Source organism: Rhinopithecus bieti, unplaced genomic scaffold (genome assembly GCF_001698545.2).
Source record: "Rhinopithecus bieti isolate Rb0 unplaced genomic scaffold, ASM169854v2 scaffold_1853, whole genome shotgun sequence".
NCBI lineage: Eukaryota > Metazoa > Chordata > Mammalia > Primates > Cercopithecidae > Rhinopithecus > Rhinopithecus bieti.
The window spans coordinates 2,793,397-2,811,985 of record NW_016804151.1 but is presented as its reverse complement, the minus strand read 5'-3'; the positions used below and the strand labels follow the sequence as shown (position 1 = coordinate 2,811,985).

The following is an 18,589-nucleotide window of genomic DNA, read 5'->3' as shown; positions in this document are numbered from 1 at the left end:
ATACAAAAAATTAGCCAGGCGAGGTGGCGGGCGCCTGTAGTCCCAGCTACTCGGGAGGCTGAGACAGGAGAATGGCGTAAACCCAGGAGGCGGAGCTTGCAGTGAGCTGAGATCGCACCACTGCACTCCAGCCTGGGTGACAGAGCAAGACTCCATCTCAAAAAAAAAAATAAAATAAAATAAAAAATAAAAAATAGGCCAGGTGCGGTGGCTCACGCCTGTAATCCCAGCACTTTGGGAGGCCAAGGTGGGCGGATCACCTGAGGTCAGGAGTTTGAGACCAGCCTGGCCAACATTTTGAAACCCCATCTCTACTAAAAATACGAAAATTAGCTTGGTGTGGTGGCAAATGCCTGTAATCCCAGCTACTCAGGAGGCTGAAATGGGAGAATCGCTTGAACCTGGGAGGCGGAGGTTGCAGTAAGCCGAGATCATGCCACTGCACTCCAGCCTGGGCAACACAGTGAGACTCTGTCTCAAAATTAAAAAAAAAAAAAAAAAAAAAGATGTTGGCATGGATGTGATGAAAAGGGAACACTTTTACATTGTTGGTTGGAATGTGAACTAGTACAACCACTATGGAAAACAGTATGGAGATTCCTTAAAGAACTAAAAGTGTATCTACCATTTCATCCAGCAATCCCACTACTGGTTACCTGCCCAGAGGAAAAGAAGTCATTATATGAAAAAGACACTTGTATATGCATGTTTATAGCAGCACAATTCGCAACTGCAAAAATATGGAACCAGCCCAAATGCCCATCAATCAATGAGTAGATAAAGAAAATGTGGTATGTACATATACCACAGAATACTACTCAGCCATAAAAAGGAACGATATATTGGTCAGGAACAGTGACTCACACCTGTAATCCCAGTACTTTGGGAAGCTGAGGCAAGCAGATCATTTGAGGCCAGGAATTTGAGACCAGCTTGGCCAACATGGTGAAACTCCATCTCTAATAAAAATACAAAAATTAGCTGGACATGGTGGCGTGTACGTATAGTCCCAGCTACTTGGGAGGCTGAGGCAGGAGAATCACTTGAACCCAGGAAGCAGAAGTTGCAGGGAGCTGAGACTGAGCCCTGCTGCACTCCATCCTGGGCAACAGTGAGACTCTGTCTCAAAAAAAAAAAAAGAAAAGAAAAGAAAAGAAAAAACAAAGATATAATGGCATTTGCAGCAATCTGGATGGAGCTGGCTGGAGACCATTATTCTAAGTGATGAAACTCAGGAATGGAAAACTAAAAATCCTATGTTCTCCCTTATAAGTGGGAGCTAAGCTATGAGGATGCAAAGTCATAAGAATGACACAATGGACTTTGGGGATTCAGGGGGAAGTGTGGGAGGTGTGTGAGGGATAAAAGACTACACACTGGGTACAGTGTACACTGCTCGGGTGGGGGGTGCACCAAAATCTCAGAAATCACTAATGAAGAACTTATTCATATAATCAAACACCACCTGTTCTCCAAAAAACAATTGGGGGAAAAAAAAGTATGGTCCTGAGCTGCAAAATAAATAAAATATGATTTTTTAAAAAAGTTATAAAACAGACAATGTTTTTCCTTTGCTTAAAACCCTTTAATGGTTTTCTAGCACTCTTAGGATCAATCTCAAATTCTTTTTTTTTTTTTTTTTTGAGATAGAGTCTGGCTCTCTCACCCAGGCTGGAGTGCAGTGGCACGATCTTGGCTCACTGCAACCTCTACCTCCTGGGCTTAAGCCATCCTCCCACCCCAGCCTCCTAAGTAGCTGGGACTAGGGGCGCACGCCACCATGCCCGACTAATTTTTGTATTTTTTGTAGAGATAGGGTTTCGCCATGTTGCCCAGGCTAGTCTTGAACTCCTGAGCTCATGCAATCTGCCCGCCTCAGCCTCCCAAAGTGCTGGGATTACAGGCATGTGCTATTGTGCCAGGCCAATCTCAAATTCTTAATGTAGTCTATCAACCTCAGTGTTATTTAGCCCTCTTCTTTCTGTGTAATCACTATGTAACATCCTCTAACCACCTTGGTCTCTGGGTCTCACTGGTTTTTTTTTTAGGTCTTCAAACTAGTGATGCTTTTTAATGTCTCAGGATTTTGCACAAGTTGCTCCAGAACCAAAGTTAAATTTCTCTGTAATACACTCTTAAATCATCCAGGACTGCTGCTTTGTAACACCCATTAACTGTAGTTAATTATTTGTATAATTAAGCGTTTAATGATTATCTTCCCTGCTAGATTATAAACTCCACGAATACAGAGACTCTAGATTTCTAGTTCACTATTGTACCCTATGTTCCCAAGCACAGTGGCTAAAACATAGTAGCCTTACAAATATTTGTTAAATAAATAAGGGAAAGATAGCAGGTTTAATGAAAAGTCTTTTGATGACATCTAAACTCATCTTTTCAGATTATTAGTTTACCAAATAAACTATAATCTATAATTTATTCTGAATAATCCACATAATCAGGAAGGAAATATCTTATATAAATGATGATACCAGGTATCCTATCAGGCATAGGAATTAAACTCTATTTTGGCTTATAAATTAACCTTTTTTTTTTAGTTTTCTTTTTTTTCCTTATACTTTTATGAATACAGTTATGGAGGATCAATCCCTAAATCTTAACTTTTGCTGGCAGAACACAAAATTGGCCTCTAAAATAAAAGCCAGGTTTAGGATTTATAATAACATTTCTTTGCTGTTATGAGTTAGAATCAGCAGGAAATACCCAGGCAATTTAACAGAATGTGAACCTATATTGCTCTCTGACAAATAGGTCATAAGTGCATTGGAACACCAAGTGCAACTCACCTCTTGAAAGTTATGTTGGGTGAACTTGTCTGCTATCCTTAGCAACTCACGACACGAATGTGTGTCAGCAAAAGCCCGAATGCCCAGGCAGTTAGAAGGATCTAATTGTCTCTTTAAGAATTCACAGCAGGCTTCCTGTATTTCTGCTAGCTGGAGGAGGCAAGCAGCTGGCAGAAGAGTCTGAACATTGCCCTCTTCTACTGTTATCTGGGAGGTATATGCAAAGTCAATCAGTAATTCCATAGCCCTCTCGTCGATGTCTCGGATCACTACTTCTGTCTGACGGCTCTCTGCCAATTCTCCTGTAAACATAGCTCGGAAGTAGGGACTACAGGCTGACAAAATGACTCGATGAGCATATATCTTCTTGGCGCCCACAACTAGCACTACATCACATAGCTCCCGGTGCTTTCTCAGAAGGTTAATCACTTCCAAGGTTTGTCGAGGGTGCTTGTCTGAGATATAGGGCATGCGGGCAGGTTGGGGAACCCCTTCTGGCAGTTTGTTGGGGTCTCCAAGGGTGCAGCGGCTTGTTACATCCATTCCAGTCTCTCCTGGTCGAATGTTGGTACACCTATAGGAATGATGGGGGAGAGAGAGAAGATGGCAGTATTATTATAAACTCTTTTCTCCCCTTAAATGTTTGTAATCCAAGCAATAAGAAAATGTAATTAGCTTGGTGATTTTTTTTTTTTAATTTTTTTTTGTAGAGATGATGTCTCACTGTGTTGCCCTGATTGGTCTCAAACTCCTGGGCTCAAGTGATCCTGTTGCCTCCATCTCCCATAAGCCAACATGCCTGGTCTACATAAACCATTTAAATTCCAACTACTATGGTAATAAAACTTTTAGATAAGGTGGTTATGCTTATCCATTTAAAAAATTAAGCCCAAGTTAACATGCTTCAATTAATAGTTAAATTTTGAATTAAAGACAATCTAAAAAGTTTGGATTGACGGCCGGGTGTGGTGGCTCATGTCTGTAATCCCTGGGAGACCAAGGTAAGCTGATCACTTGAGGCCAGGAGTTCGAAACCAGCCTGGTGAATGTGGCAAAACCCTGTCTCTACTAAAATTACAGAAAAATTAGCCATGTGTGGTGGCACATGCCTGTAATCCCAGCTGCCTGGGTGGCTGAAGCACAAGAATCACTTGAACCCTGGAGGCAGAGGCTGCAGTAAGCCGAGATTGCATCACCGCACTCCAGTCTGGGTGACAGAGAGAGACCCTGTCTCAAGAAAAAAAAGTCTGGATTGAAATTTATCTTTACATAGAATCTTTTCCTCAAAGTTTACTGAGATTAAAATAGTAAAGAAGATGGCAAGCTAAATGATGATTTAGCAGGACTCCAAAGAGCCTCCAGGTCGATTTTGTTAGACTAATTTGGGTCTAATTTCCTATCTAGAGATATTAAATATGATAAGCCTCAATTAAAAGTACTACATATGTCAAACTGCTGTCAAATTGGTCTGAATCACTGAGGTTTTGGTATGATTATAAAATAAATGAATAAGTTCATAAACAGACATTCTTCAATTTATAAATAAGTAGTATTTAAAAGTTGATTCTAAAAGTTTATTTATTTGGAGGTTTGTATTTTTCTATGGTAAGAGTGCTGTAAATGGGGACTAGGTTTAGTTGTAAAATTCAGTGCATCATAAGAAGCATTAAAAAATGAAATAGAAAGTAACAGCATACATTTCATTAAGTATGTTCAATTGCATGTATGTACACACACAAATTCGTATAGATATGCATCACTGGTTCCCTTTGTAAACTGCAGGTTGTATCAAAAAAGTTTAAATGCCACTGCCCTGAGTTTTGAAGTCCCAAGACGCAAGGAACAATAGGTACAAGAAGGGAGAAGGAAAAGAATCTCTCTCTTTTTCAGATTATTCTACAATTTATTGTTGCTGGGTTTTTATATTTATTAATTGTTTTTTAAATTTTGAGATGAGGGTCTCACTATGTTGCCCATGCTGGTCTTGAATTCCCAGGCTCAAGCAATCCTCCTGAGTAGCTGGGATTAAAGGCACATGCCACCATGCTGGGTTGGTTTTTTTTTTTTTTGGAGACAGAGTTTGGCTCTGTCGCGAAGGCTGGAGTGCAGTGGCACAATCTCGGCTCATTGCAACTTCCGCCTCCCAGGTTCAAGCGATTCTCCCGCCTCAGCCTCCCAAGTAGCTGGGACTACAGGTACGTGCCACCATGCCTGGCTAATTTTTTGTATTTTTAGTAGATACGGGGTTTCACCATGTTAGCCAGGATGGTCTTGATTTCCTGACTTCGTGATCCACCTGCCTCAGCCTCCCAAAGTGCTGGGATTACAGGCATGAGCCACTGCGCCTGGCCGTTTTTGGTTTTTAAACAAAAGCTTTAGAGAAACATGAGGGCTCGAGCTAGTATACATAAACTGTAGAAGTCTATAAGTTGGGCATTTCCTGTACATTTAGGTACATGTTGCCTAAACTTGTGTTAAAGGACATATTTTTTAGAAGCTGCAATAATTATTTTCCTTTAAAATGGGTTCTGGACAAAAAGGTGTGGAGTATCTGTAAATTGCTCAAATTTGATGAACACTGCCTTACAGGATCAGAGTATATATGTATGTGTCTATAAATCTTACAAGTTGGTGTTCTTCACAAGTCTTCAAATATGAAAACTGCCCCTTCTTGCTTATGTGGAGATCTAGATATGGAATGGAATGGATCATCGGATCATCTAGCATAATGCCCTCCTTTTACAGATGAAGAAACTAATTTGGTTACGTGACTTACTCAAAATCATGAAGCTTTCAGTCTCTGGATGCTTTAGGGTAAACCACGCATCTCCTGAGGTACTGTGAATATTTAATTACTGTAATTCATGTGAGTACTGGGAGGTGAGGAGAGGGAAGAGTTTCTAGGATGATTTAGCAATTCAAATTAAGGTTTTGTTTTGTTTTTACTTATGGATTATCCAAATTTCTGTACAACTATTTTTAAAAGCCCAAGAAACTACACCAAATACAGACTTTTTTTTTTTTTAAGATTCGGTCATCACAAAAAACTTCATCAGTGAAATATCAAGAAGAGTCAAATAATTTGGTAAAAGAGGCCTATAAAATGCATTTCATATTTAAGAGAATAAGCCTAACAAAGTGAACTTATGTCATCCCTTTTCTAACTAAAATTAACTGGATGGTCTAAGAAATTTTCAGAATTACCTTTAAGTATTGATAAAATACTTAAAATACTTTTATTATCTTTAAAGTCATTCCAGATAATACATAAGATACAAATTTGTATCTTTTCTTTGCAACAGGGTCTTGCTTTATCACCCAGGCTGGAATACAGTGGTTTGATCATGGCTCACTGCCACCTCGACCTCCCAGGCTCAAGTGATCCTCCCACCTCAGCCCCCCAAGTAGCTGGGACTACAGATGTGAGCCACCATGCCTGGCTTGAAAATTTGTATCTTCTATTTATATTTCATATGCGGAAATTCAGGTGTGAAATTACTAGGTAAAAGTCACAAATTACTGACAAATAATTAGAAATAAGATATTTGGATTTTTATATCATCACATTATATAAACATGCAGAGAAAAGACAATCTGTGACTCTTAATTAAAATAACTACTCTTTTAACAAATACTCACTAATTGCTTTTAATGTACAAAGCATTTTGCTATAGACTGTGGGAAATTCAAAGTAATATAAAGAAGCAATCTCTAGAGGAAGAGATACATGAATAACCAGTAAGAGGGCAACCAGGACAAAAGATGTGGTTCAAACGTAAGAATTTTTGGAGCTAGGCTGAGCCTAGTGGCTCATGCCTGTAATCCCAGCACTTTGGGAGGTTGAGGTGGGGGGATCCCTTAAACCCAGGAGTTTGAGACATGCCTGGGCAACATAGTGAGGCCCCATCTCTAGAAAAAAAAAAATACCCAAAAACATATATATAATGTATGTGTATGTTTATATATATATAAAAAAAGAATTTTTGGAGGTGATACATATGTTTAGGACCTCGATTGTGGTGATATCATGGGTGTACACGTATGTCCAAACTCATCAAAATGCATACATAAAATATGTACAATTTTTTGTATATCAATTATACCTAAATAAAGCTTAAAAGTCATTCAGAAAGGCAAAATCTATGAAGTATTTGTTTAACATCATTCAGAAAGATTCTGGATCTGACACGTGTCATCTATCAGGTTACCACAAGGGTGTGTGTTTTGTTGTAAAATAGAATATTACACTGGGTTTTCCCAGAGCTTAAGGGAAGTGTCTCACATCCATGCTCCAGATCGGTACATTTCTGTTTCTGATTCTTATTAAGCAGTCCTCTGATGGAAAATTCTTCCAAAAGTACCATGCTACTTAAAAGGGGGATGACTCAAGCATTGTGATCACTGAGTTCTAGGTCAGCCTCATGTGAGTCTCTCTCAGATACGAGTCATCTACCACTACTGAGAGAGTCTAATATCTAGCCTGCAAAGGACAGCATCCCTATCAGTCTTCTACTTCCAAAGCTGTAGCACTGACAGGAACTACAGTATAATAAAACACAAAGGTATAAAAGGAGTCTCCTGAGAAGGACAGAAAAATCTATAAGGACGTTCTAGGAAGAAGAAATTGTATGTGCATTGCAAAGATGTAACACGAAAACAAAAAACATGGTTCTTCTTTTCTCCAACAAGAACCAATTTTCCAAAATACTTATACATCTGGTAAAAACATCACTGTTTGTGCTTGGCAATTTTAAAGACTAAAACATAAAGCTGAGCCGTTAAAGAATAATTTTTATCATCCACATAAACAATCAAGAATGCTTTTAACCACAAAGCTAAAATGGTGCCTTGTACATAGTAGCTGCTGAAAGAATAAATCACATGATTAACAGTGGTAAAATCAAGCTTCTTTTTTAAAAAAGTAACAAAGACAAAAGACCAACTCAAAAATTCCTGGAATACTGACACTGAATGCTGAAAGTAAAGTGTTATTGTCACAACCTTAGTTATGTACATAAAGATGCTACTGTTGAACTGAGATATGAACAATTTTTTATTTCACCTAAGTACAATGTGGGTAAACTAACCTAATGTCTCCGTTTTTCCTTTAAATATACCATAGTGCCAGGCGCGGTGGCTCACACCTGTAATCCCAGCACTTTGGGAGGCAGTGGTGTCTGGATCATCTGAGGTCAGAAGTTCAAGACCAGCCTGGCCAACCTGGTGAGGCCCCATCTCTACTAAAAATACAAAAATTAGCTGGACATGGTGGTGCATGCTTGTAATCCCAGCTACTTGGGAGGCTGAGGCAAGAGAATCGTGTGAACCCTGGAGGCAGAGGTTGCAGTGAACCCAGATTGCGCCACTGCACTACTCCAGCCTGGGCAACAAAAGCAAAACTCCGTGTCAAAAAAAGAAAAAAAAAGAAAAAAAAGCTCTTATTACTGCATTAGTATAGTAGAATCTTTTTTTCTTTTCGGTTTTTTTAGAAATAAGGTGTTGCTCTGTCACTGATGATGAAGTGCAGTGGTGTGATCATAGCTCACTGCAGCCTCAAGCTCCTGGCTGAAGCGATCCTCTCAACTCAGCCTCCTGAGTAGTTAGGCCCTCAGGTGCATAATACCACGCCTGGCTAAATTTTAATTTTCTTGTAGAGACAAAGTGTCTCTCTCTGTTTCCCAGGCTGGTCTAGAACTCCTGGCCTCAAGTGATCCTCCTGCCTCAGCCTCCCAAAGTGCTGGGATCACAGGTGTAGGCCACCATGCCCCCAGCCATTGGTGTCCATCCATATAATTTTCACTTCAGGAAATATTATTCATCTTTTGTCTTTTTTTCTCAACCATTTAACAATGTAAAAACTAGCTGGGCATGGTGGCTCACAGCTGTAATCCAAGCACTTTGGGAGGTTGAGGCAGGAGGATCGTTTGAGCTTAGGAATTTGAGACCAGCCTGGGCAATAAAATGAGATTCCAGCTCTACAAAAAAATTTAAAAATTAGCCAGGTGTGGTGACATGTGTGACAGGTGCTTCTTGTATAGCTTGCAGAACCATAAGCCAAGATAAACCTCTTTTTTTTTTTTTAAATAAATTACCCAGTCTCAGGTACTTCTTTATTGCAATGCAAAATGGACTAATACACTATCTAAATGAACATTTCACCTTTCCTACTTCAAAAATTTTGTTTTACTTTGAAAATTAACAACTTAACCTTAAAAAAGATTCAGTTGCACTGACCCTCATTTATAGTCCTAAATAAACTTGAATAGAGAGAGCTAGAGATTTGGGTATATAAACCCTCAAAACAGAAATAATATCTCAAAGTGCCAGTACTGCTTACTAGAAGGGGTCCCAATAGGCACTATATTCTATACCTGATTCCACACCAGAAAGCCAAGCTATTAACCTCTTTATTTGAAAATTGGTTGTGAATGTTTTAGTCCCAAGGCATCTCAGCACTGCTTATTTGATAAAATGAGCATAAGCCTTGGGTGCCTTGGTCCAGTGATCGAGACCAAGATGGAGCAGGAAGGGTAAATCCTCATGCAAGCATGCTAGTTTCCCTTTATATCAGGATAGCAAAAGCCTTCCTAGAATACCCCTCAACAACTACTGCTGACATCTCATTGGTAGCACGGTGTCACACAGCCCTTCCCATATGCAGAGACAACTAAGAAATCAAGGAGAGTATTTAATTTTCTAGTGTCTATAGCAGGTGGAAGAAAGGAAGAGATGTGCAAGCTAACCTACAGTGCATGCCACACTCGGGAATAGTCAAATCAAGCAAGTATATGTTTTACCACTATTTTTAAGCATACACTTTAGACTGACTAGAACAAATTGAAAATTTCAAAGATATGAGATTGGAAATTTTGTCTTCTGAAATTAAACTCAAGGAGTAGCTCAGCTATCCTTCAATGTGAGTAAAAAACTATCAATAAAAACTCTAGATACTGTTAAATAAAATAAGACTCGAAGCATGTAAAGCTTCTTACTCATTTTAGAGACTTTATGGGGTCTTCCTGCTAGGCCCCACCGTAAACATCCCGGTACTCACTACAGTTCTGTCCTCAGCATTCTCCTTTTCTGTTCTACCATCACTTATGCCTACAGCTTGAAGAACCTTCTTAGTACTGATGACTCACATTTTAAAAAAATTTCTAGCCCAAATCTCTCTTCTGCCCCAGACTCATATTCCAATCAAATGCTGGATATCTCCACCTGGCTGTTTCCCAAACACAATAATATTAAACGTATATGAAACAGAATCTATTCTTGGCTTACTGAAACCTGTTCCTCTTCCTGTATTTTCTTTTTAATCTTATCATGGCAGCACCTAGTTTCCTAAGTTTGGAGTCATTTATAACACTACCTTTTTCTCACTCCATGTTCACCAAATCCTTTTGATTTTACTATTATACAAGCTCTCAATTCCACCCTCTTCTCTCAACCCTAACTGCCATAGATCTACTTCAGGTTCTCATCTTCTTTTATCTAAACTACCACAACTACTTTAAATTCATTACCTTGCCATAATTTCTTCCCTCTTTCCAATCCATCCCCCATGTGCCTAGAAATCAGCTCAAAGAACAAATGATCTATATAATAATGTCCATTGGCTCTTAAATACCTAAAGGATAAAGTTTGAATTCTTTCCCATGGTTGTAGCCTCAATTTCCATATTTTCTACTTCCCCTTCTTCCCCAAAATAGCCTATACTCCACATATACTCACTGTTCCATGCATGTCAGACAATTCTGGGTCTTGGTGCTCTCTCTTTTCTTTCCTTTTTTTTTTTTTTTGCACAAGCTGTTCCTTCCTTTTATGGTGTGCTTAATTAACTCCCTTCTTTAGAAGTAAATTCTTATTCTTCCTAGAAGATCCAGCTCAAATGTTGCCATCTCTGTGACGCTTCCTCATCTCCACAGAGCAGTTCCCTCCTCTAAGTTTACATCTCTATTAAAATTCTGTTAATGTTTGTTAGTTAATTAACTAATTACATTTTAGAGATGAAGTCTCACCCTGTCATCTGGGCTGGAGTGCAGTGGTGCAATCACAGCTCACTGCAGCCTCGAACACCTAGGCTCAAGTGATCTTCCTGCCTCCTCCATCTCCCAAAGTGCTGGGATTACAGGTATGAGTCACTGCACCAGGCCAATATTGTATCATGATATCTGTTTTCATCACTTGATCTGTATCACACAATATACAGGAATAGAGTGATATTATATAAAGGTTTGACATATGAATAAACCAATTTCTACAATCAGGCTCAGTTTTCTACTAATATATTCAAGGAAACTTGGAAGAATTACATTACAAAATATTTGGTATCTCTAAATAAATGAATGATTAAAAAATAATATCTTGGGAAACAAACACATTGTTGGTAAAGACTATGGATTGGTGTAACTCTAAGGGCAAAAATTTGTCAATGTCCACCAAAATTAAAAAATGTACATACCCTTTAGACAATTCTAAACCTAAGAACTTATTCTTTTTTTTGAGACGGAGTCTTATGCTTTCGTCAGGCTGGAGTGCAGTGGTGTGATTTTGGCTCACTGCAACTTCCGCCTGCCGGGTTCAAGTGATTCTCCTGCCTCAGCCTCCCAACTGGGACTGTAGCTGGGACTACAGGCACACGCCACCACACCCAGCTAATTTTTGTATTTTTAGTAGAGAAGGGGTTTCACCACGTTGGCCAGGATGGTCTTGATCTCTTGACTTTGTGATTCGCCCACCTCGGCCTCCCAAAGTGCTTCGATTACAGGCATGAGCCACCGTGCCCAGCCAGAACTTATTCTATACTTACACATTTGGGCAGAAACCACCTACAAGGATATTCATTGCAGACAGAACTGGCTGTAAGAGCAAAACAGTTGAAATAAATCTCTCTCAAATGGGACTGGTTAACAAAGGTGCCTATAGACAACGGAATACTACATAACTATTAAAAGGAAGAAGGTAAGTCTATATGCATTTGTTACAATTTACAAAACAATTTTTCAAGTGAATAAAGATACAGAAGAACGTGCATGATATGCTGACATTAGTGTCTTTTCAAATGCATTTTATTTTCTTATTTTTATTTATTTATTTATTTAAGAGATGGGGTCTCTCTCTGTTACCCGGGCAGGAGTGCAGTGGCGTGATCACCACAGCCTCGAAGTCCTGGGCTCAAGTAATCCTCCCGCTTCAGCCTCCTATGTAGCTGGGATTACAAGTATGAACCACTATGCCCTGCAACATTTGTGTCTTTTTTTTTTTTTTTTTTTTTTTGAGACAGTGTCTTGCTCTGTTGCCCAGGTTGGGGTTCAATGGTGTGATCATGGCTTACTGCAGCCTCTGCCTCCCAGACTCAAGTGATCCTCTCAGCCTCCTGAGTAGCTAGAACTTCAGGCATCTGCCACAACACTTGGCTAAATTTTTTTTGTTTCCTTTTTGTAGAGATGGGGTTTTGTCATGTTGCCCAGGCTGGTCTTGAACTCTTGGGCTCAAGGGATCTGCCTGCCTCAGCCTCCTAAAGTGCTGGGACTATAGGCGTGAGCCACTGTGCCCAGCCATCTTCTCTTTTTAAAAGCTACTAATGTTGGGCAGGTGTGGTGGCTCACGCCTGTAATCCCAACACTTTGGGAGGAGTAGGCAGGCAGATTCCTTGAGCCCAGGAAGTTGAGACCAGTCTGGGCAACATGGCAAAAGCCTGTCTCTACAAAATAAAAATTAAAAAAAAGAAAAGATAAGACATCTTACATATATTTGTGTGTGAACTATAATGCCTCTAAAAGAATGCATAAGAAACTGCTTACAGTGGTTGCCTCTGGAGAGAAGAACTGGGAACTGGGGTCAGCAATGGGAGAGTTAACTTTTCACTGAATATCCTATTGTATCTTTTAAATTTTGCACTGTGTATGCAAATGATGGTACATAAATAAATGATGCAATGAAACTTTAATAATAAAATGCCAATTGATTTCATAAAACTTTATAATCAAAAATTAGAATACCTTTAACAATAATTTTCAGTCTTTTCTTGTTCATAGAGTTTTTTTGTTTTTTGGAGGGGCAAAGTCTGCAGAAACTGTTCAGTCCTATTTAAACAATTATTCAGTAATCATTAGGTGCTAGTGATGCAAATATAGGAAGACATGAGACTAAAAGAGCTCTCAATCTAGTAGGCAGAATGAACATGTATTCAAACAGTCTCAATATAAAAAGTTACTTCTCAAAGTTTCTTTAATAGCAGCTGAGTATAAACCCAGCATTACAGAGACTGCCTTCTGGGTTAAATCAGCAAAAATGACAGCCCAACAAGAAAAGGATAGGGAAGTGTGACCGTGATTGAATGTAGGAAGCAGGTGGAAGTAAGACCAGAGACCAATGTGAGTAGGCTAGGCTCTGGCCAAGTGACAGTGATGAAGAAGGAGCTGTAACTTAACAATTAACGACACTAGAATTATCCAACATGATTTTGAATAGCTGACAGTATTATGTAATAAAGCAAGAAAAAAGGAGCAGGTATGAGTGATTAAGCAAATATTTTATATAGACTACTGATAAACCAAAAACATTCCCACACTCTGCTATTCTTTTAAAAAATAATAAGCTCTTATTTTAGCAATTACATAAGACATGACATTTTATGGTAGCTGGAGATGAGACACAATCAGTGGGTTTTGCAATAAAGTTAGAATGAAGTGATGAAGCATTTAATATATGTTGTTAATTTTTTCATGTACATTGTGGTAAAATATTATTCCTGCCACAGAATAAAATATAAATAAGATAATGATATTTTTCACCTTGATAACATCTTTTCATCTGGAAAAAAAGGAGTAGGCATGAGTGATTAAGTATTTTATATAGACTACTGATAAACCAAAAACATTCCCACATTTAAAGCATTTGCAAATATCCATTAATCCCCAATATCCTGATTAGATACATTAAAGAAGTAAGCTGGGGTACAGAGAAGGTGAACAGCTCAAGGTCAATTGATAAATCAATAACAGATTTGGAAAAAGATATACATTCTTGTTCTTGCTCCAAGTTCTGAGTTATAAGTCATATTCCCATTATAAAATGTTTCTTCTCTTAAAAGAACTGCAAAAGTTGTTTACCTTTGATGTTAAATAACAAATGATTAAATAGAGTTCAATAAATAGAAAACAAATGTAAAAACCAAAGAAATAGAACTGGGCTGATTTTGTATCAATAAAGATTCTAGTCTCATTTGTTAGAACAGAGTGAGAAAAAGCATTATTAAATTCTAGGGTTGGGAGGGCCTATTTAATTGTCTATATTTTCCCACACATTGTTCTATTTTTCTATGGACTAAGTTATTATGTCTAATACCTATTTTAGTCCTTATACAATCTTCCCTGCAATGCAGCTATTTTAATTAACAGAACAAATGTATTATTGAACATAAAGGAAATAACCAAAACCATAATTAGGCATGCAGTACAGTGTATTATAAATAATTATGATTCTTACATGGGAACAGAATCCTCTACATTTTATAGGGAATTGAAGATAATAAATCCATATAGTATCATAATGAACTTAATGTTTATTTACCTTAAAAAAAAAACATGAAAAAAGGAAAATTAAGTGTTTACATACAATCCACGGCACTTTTCAAAATTTAACTTCTGTATTTTATTCTATTAAAAAGCGATTAATTCTTAATATTACTTTTGATTTATTGTAGAACAAGACTCGTTAGTTCCAAGCAGAATTTAGTAAGATTGGAACTCTTTTTTAAAAATTTAAATTATTACATGCTGAATTTTAATCAGTGAAACCAAAGGTTTTCTTCCTAAATGCCTACCTGCGCATTGGCTTTCCTTCCATGCACCATGAAAAGTACCCTTCACCACACTCTAAAGCCGAACCTAAGACAACAGAAAAGCAGGAACTTAATAAAAGCTATTTCTGATCTTTACACTAACAATATTTATCTAATCATTTCACTCATTTCGTCAGTTATCAAGAGTTTCATATCCTATTATATCACAGGCCTTTTGCAGATGCACAATAACTTAATCTAGCACATTTAAGATTACTATCTTTACTCTGCATGCTAAAACGAATAAAGTAAAGGGGAGGTAAAGTATGCTAAATAGTCCTGACTGTTAGGTCAGTCTTGTTCCTCTTCAAAAAGTGCTTGGAGATATTTAACTGTGATCTCGCCAACAAGTATATTTACAGAGCAATCACCAGATACCGACAGCAGTACTAACCTGATAGATCACATAGGGAACACGCTGCTTTAACAACGAATCTGAAGGTTGTTAACTTGTCCCGAAGTGACAGGAGGAGGAGGCGTCGGCATTTGCCTTTACAAACAACTCCGCTTCCGACAGCCCAGGGAGCTTGAACAGGGCAGGGAAAGTATGGCTCCAGACTAACACTCTTTACATGCATTTCCTTCAGTTCCCGAAACAATGTTCACTACCCACGTAGCAGGATTTCTCCAGGTCCCGAGGGTTAAATGGGGGCGCACAGTACTTTCTTCCTTCCCTGAATTCCGAACACTGTCTGGGGAAGCTGTCCAGGGTGCGGAACCCCAGCACTACCAAGCAGGACACAGCCCAGGGCCTCCTCTGGCTTCTGAGATAGGCTGTCAGCCAGCAAGAGCGCACTCTGGCGCTCCGCAAGGCCCGGCCCCAGCGCCCCAACAGTCTCTTCTCGGCGCCGACAGGCGACCGACGAAGCACACCCCTGACCCCATGGGGCAGCTCAGCAACTTGGGACCACATATTTGCGAAGCGAGCCCTGGGGCGCTGTCCGCTGTCCCCTGCTCTAAGGCGGCTGGCTCACTTACCGGCTCTGACACTTTCTTCTCTGCCGCAGCCTCCTCCGTCTACTCCGCCCTCCACTCCTCTCTGCCTCCTCCTCCACCGCTGGTAGCTCAGGCAGGATGCCGCTCTTAGAGCTATTTCCTTTCCCTTCACCCGCCCATGTCCAGAAGGAGGAAGTAGTCCTATTCTTAAACCGTTCCCGCAGGAAGCCACATACTCAGCCAAGGGGTTCCGGTGCGGCTCCGGAAGTAGTCGTGCCCTTTGCTGGGGCATTCGGGTAACCTCGAAGGCTGTTTATCTTCGTGAGGGTTCTTTGTATCCCAAGAGTAACCATTTTTAGAGTTCACTACGGAACTGGCAGTGTTTGAATACTGAAGCCTCCTCTTTTCTTCTTTGTTTTTGTCAGCAAAGGCAGTAGTCAAAGGGTAGTCACAGAAAGCTAAGAATTTTTATTTCTTTTTAGTTGGTGGGTCTCCTTTTGGCACAATGTTCCTAATTGTGGATTGGATTATTGCCTGCACACATGGGTTGGCGTGTATCTGTCAGGCCTCTACTATGTGCAAGGTGCAGAAGTTACATAGATCAGAGATAGCCCTTACCCTCCAGATTTCCCACAGTCGAACTTTCAAGACACCAGGATTTTATCCAGGCTCTAAGGCTGTGTTAGTTTGCCCTTTTTACTTAGTATTCACCACCAGACACTTCACCAAACGCATTTTCTGTGGATTCACTTTAACGTTAGGGAGGAAGAGTATATTTTCTTAAAAAAATTTTTTTTCAGTAGCAAGCAGAGCCAAAAAAGTATATTTTTCAAGTTATCTTTTCCTCCAGATTTTCCCATAGCACACAGTCACCTGAATTTTACTGTATATTAATATTTAGAAAACAAGTGATACAAGTGTAAGGTGGGGATTACAATTTCAGGAATGTCAGAGAAAGACTGTTGATGATTTCCTGATAAGTATACTCGGCTAAGTATTAACCAGATTTTCTTTAACTGTTCTTTATGTAGAACCTACACAGGTTTGTCTAGTTGTTTCTGAGGGGAAAGGATACCTCTTGTTAATTAGCTTGTAGTGGAAAATGCATGGCCTTTAGATCCAGATGTAGTGGCCTAGTGGATTCTTCTTGCCTGCTGCCTGGATACAGATGATTTATCAAGGTATAGGGATTGCAACAGAGAAAGAGTTTTACACAACGTTGAGTGGAAAAATTGAAGAAGTTTTATTGTTACTCAAATCAGTTATATTATTACTCAAATCAGCCTCCTGGAACATTTGGGGGCTAGGGTTTTTTTCAAAGGTGGTTTGGGGAACGGGGTAGGGATGGCTAGGCAATGGGTGCTTGCTGCTGACTGGTTGGGGGTGCAGTCATAGGGGTATGGGAGATGGTCCTTCTGCCTACTGAGTCGTTGCTGGGTGGAGCCACAGGAACAGTTGGTGGGTCCAGGTGGAGCCATCAGTAGTCAAACTTAAAAATATACCCCAAAAGGCCAATCCTAGATTCTACATTAGTGATGTTTTCTGCAGGAGTAATTGGGGAAGTTGCATATCTTGTGACCTCTGGAATAATGCCTGGCAATCACTTATGTCTACACTTAAGAGAATTCAGGCTCATCTATCCCCCTAGTCTGGTGATTTCTCATTAGCTTTACAAAGACAGTTGAGTTTTGGGGAAGGACTATAATTATTTAAACTATTAAACTAAATGTCTCCCAAAGTTATCTTGGCTTAAGCCCAGGAATAATTAAGGACAGGCTGAAAGCTAAAGGCAAGATGGGGTTTGGCTAGATCAGATCTCCTCCACTGCTATAATTTTCTCACTGATAGAATTTTTGCAAAGGGGGTTTCAGTTTGCAAAGGCGATTTCACGATACACATAGGTATAAATCCTAGACCTGTAACTGACTAGCTTTGTGATCTTATTCGAAATTTTTACTGCATGTGTATATGTGATATATATACAGATGCAGCAAAATAATTTCTTTTCCACATTTTAAAACTTTAAATAAATTGTATCAAAGCATATGTATTCTTTCGCAACTTCCATTTTCCACTCAACATTCTGTTTGTAAGCTTTGTCCATGTTGATCAATGAAGGTCCAATTCAGTGATTCTCAAAGGGCAGTCCTGGACCAGCAGTATCAACGTCGTTTGGAAAATGTCAACCCTTGAGTCCCATTACAGACCTATTGAATCAAAAACTGAAGGTGGGCCCCAGTAATTTGTGTTGTAACAAGTTCTCCAGGTGATTATAGTGCATAGTAAAGTTTGAGAACTACTGCACTATTTATTTTCACTGCTATATAGTATTATATGAATATACCATAGATTTAAAAAAATGTTTTTTTTCTGCAGATTTTTACTATTTCCAGTTTTCTCTATTACAAACAGTGCTACAATGTAAATTCTTGCATATACCGCCTTGTGTAAACCTGTAAGTGTTTCTTTGGGGTGTGCACACAGAAGCAAAATTGCTGGGTTGTTTGCTATGCACAGTTTCAACTGTATTAGCACTAGTCAAATTGCTCTCTAAAGTCATTATTCTATTTCAAGAATAACAATACTAGCAAATACTTATGTAGCATGTTATAGTAACTCGTCATTACTCACACTAGTCCTCTCGAGGTAGGATCTATTATCATTCCTGTTTCACAGATGGCACCAAGATGTTATGTAAGTTGCCCAAAGTCACACAGCTAGTTATGAAGTAGAGCAAGAACTTAAAACAATACACAATGGCTCTAGGGTCTGTGCTTTCAGTTACAGTGCTGTGTTGTCTCTCCATTACAAGTGTTTGAGGGTTTTTGTTGGTCTATATTATCATCACAGTTGGTGTTTTCCAAATTTAAATTTGTTTTTGCCAATTGGATGGGTGTAAAATGGTAATTCACTGTGGTTTAGATGTTTATTTCTCTCATTACTGTTCAAACATTTTTCATATGTGAAAATGGTATTCAGATTTCCCTTCTATGAATTGCTT

The 18,589-nt window shown here is 39.1% G+C and overlaps 1 protein-coding gene across 5 annotated transcripts in view; it reads right to left on the bottom strand.

Annotated features, from left to right (window-relative positions):
• The window catches only part of KLHL20 (kelch like family member 20), a 74,423-nt gene extending 58,632 nt beyond the window's left edge, over window positions 1-15,791 (bottom strand). The window contains exons 1-5 of one of the 5 annotated variants that reach the window (XM_017866927.1): window positions 15,631-15,743; window positions 15,047-15,178; window positions 14,635-14,698; window positions 11,617-11,666; window positions 2,808-3,381 (exon numbers count right to left, since the gene is read on the bottom strand). In XM_017866927.1, the coding sequence (XP_017722416.1) occupies window positions 2,808-3,381; window positions 11,617-11,666; window positions 14,635-14,664 (654 nt within the window). In that variant the 5' untranslated portion in view covers window positions 14,665-14,698; window positions 15,047-15,178; window positions 15,631-15,743. Of the gene's footprint in view, window positions 1-2,807; window positions 3,382-10,825; window positions 10,869-11,616; window positions 11,667-14,634; window positions 14,699-15,046; window positions 15,179-15,630 lie in introns of those variants that run through there. The other 4 variants (XM_017866929.1, XM_017866926.1, XM_017866928.1 and 1 more) reach the window with 4 other exon arrangements.
• Window positions 15,792-18,589: the final 2,798 nt, after the last annotated feature.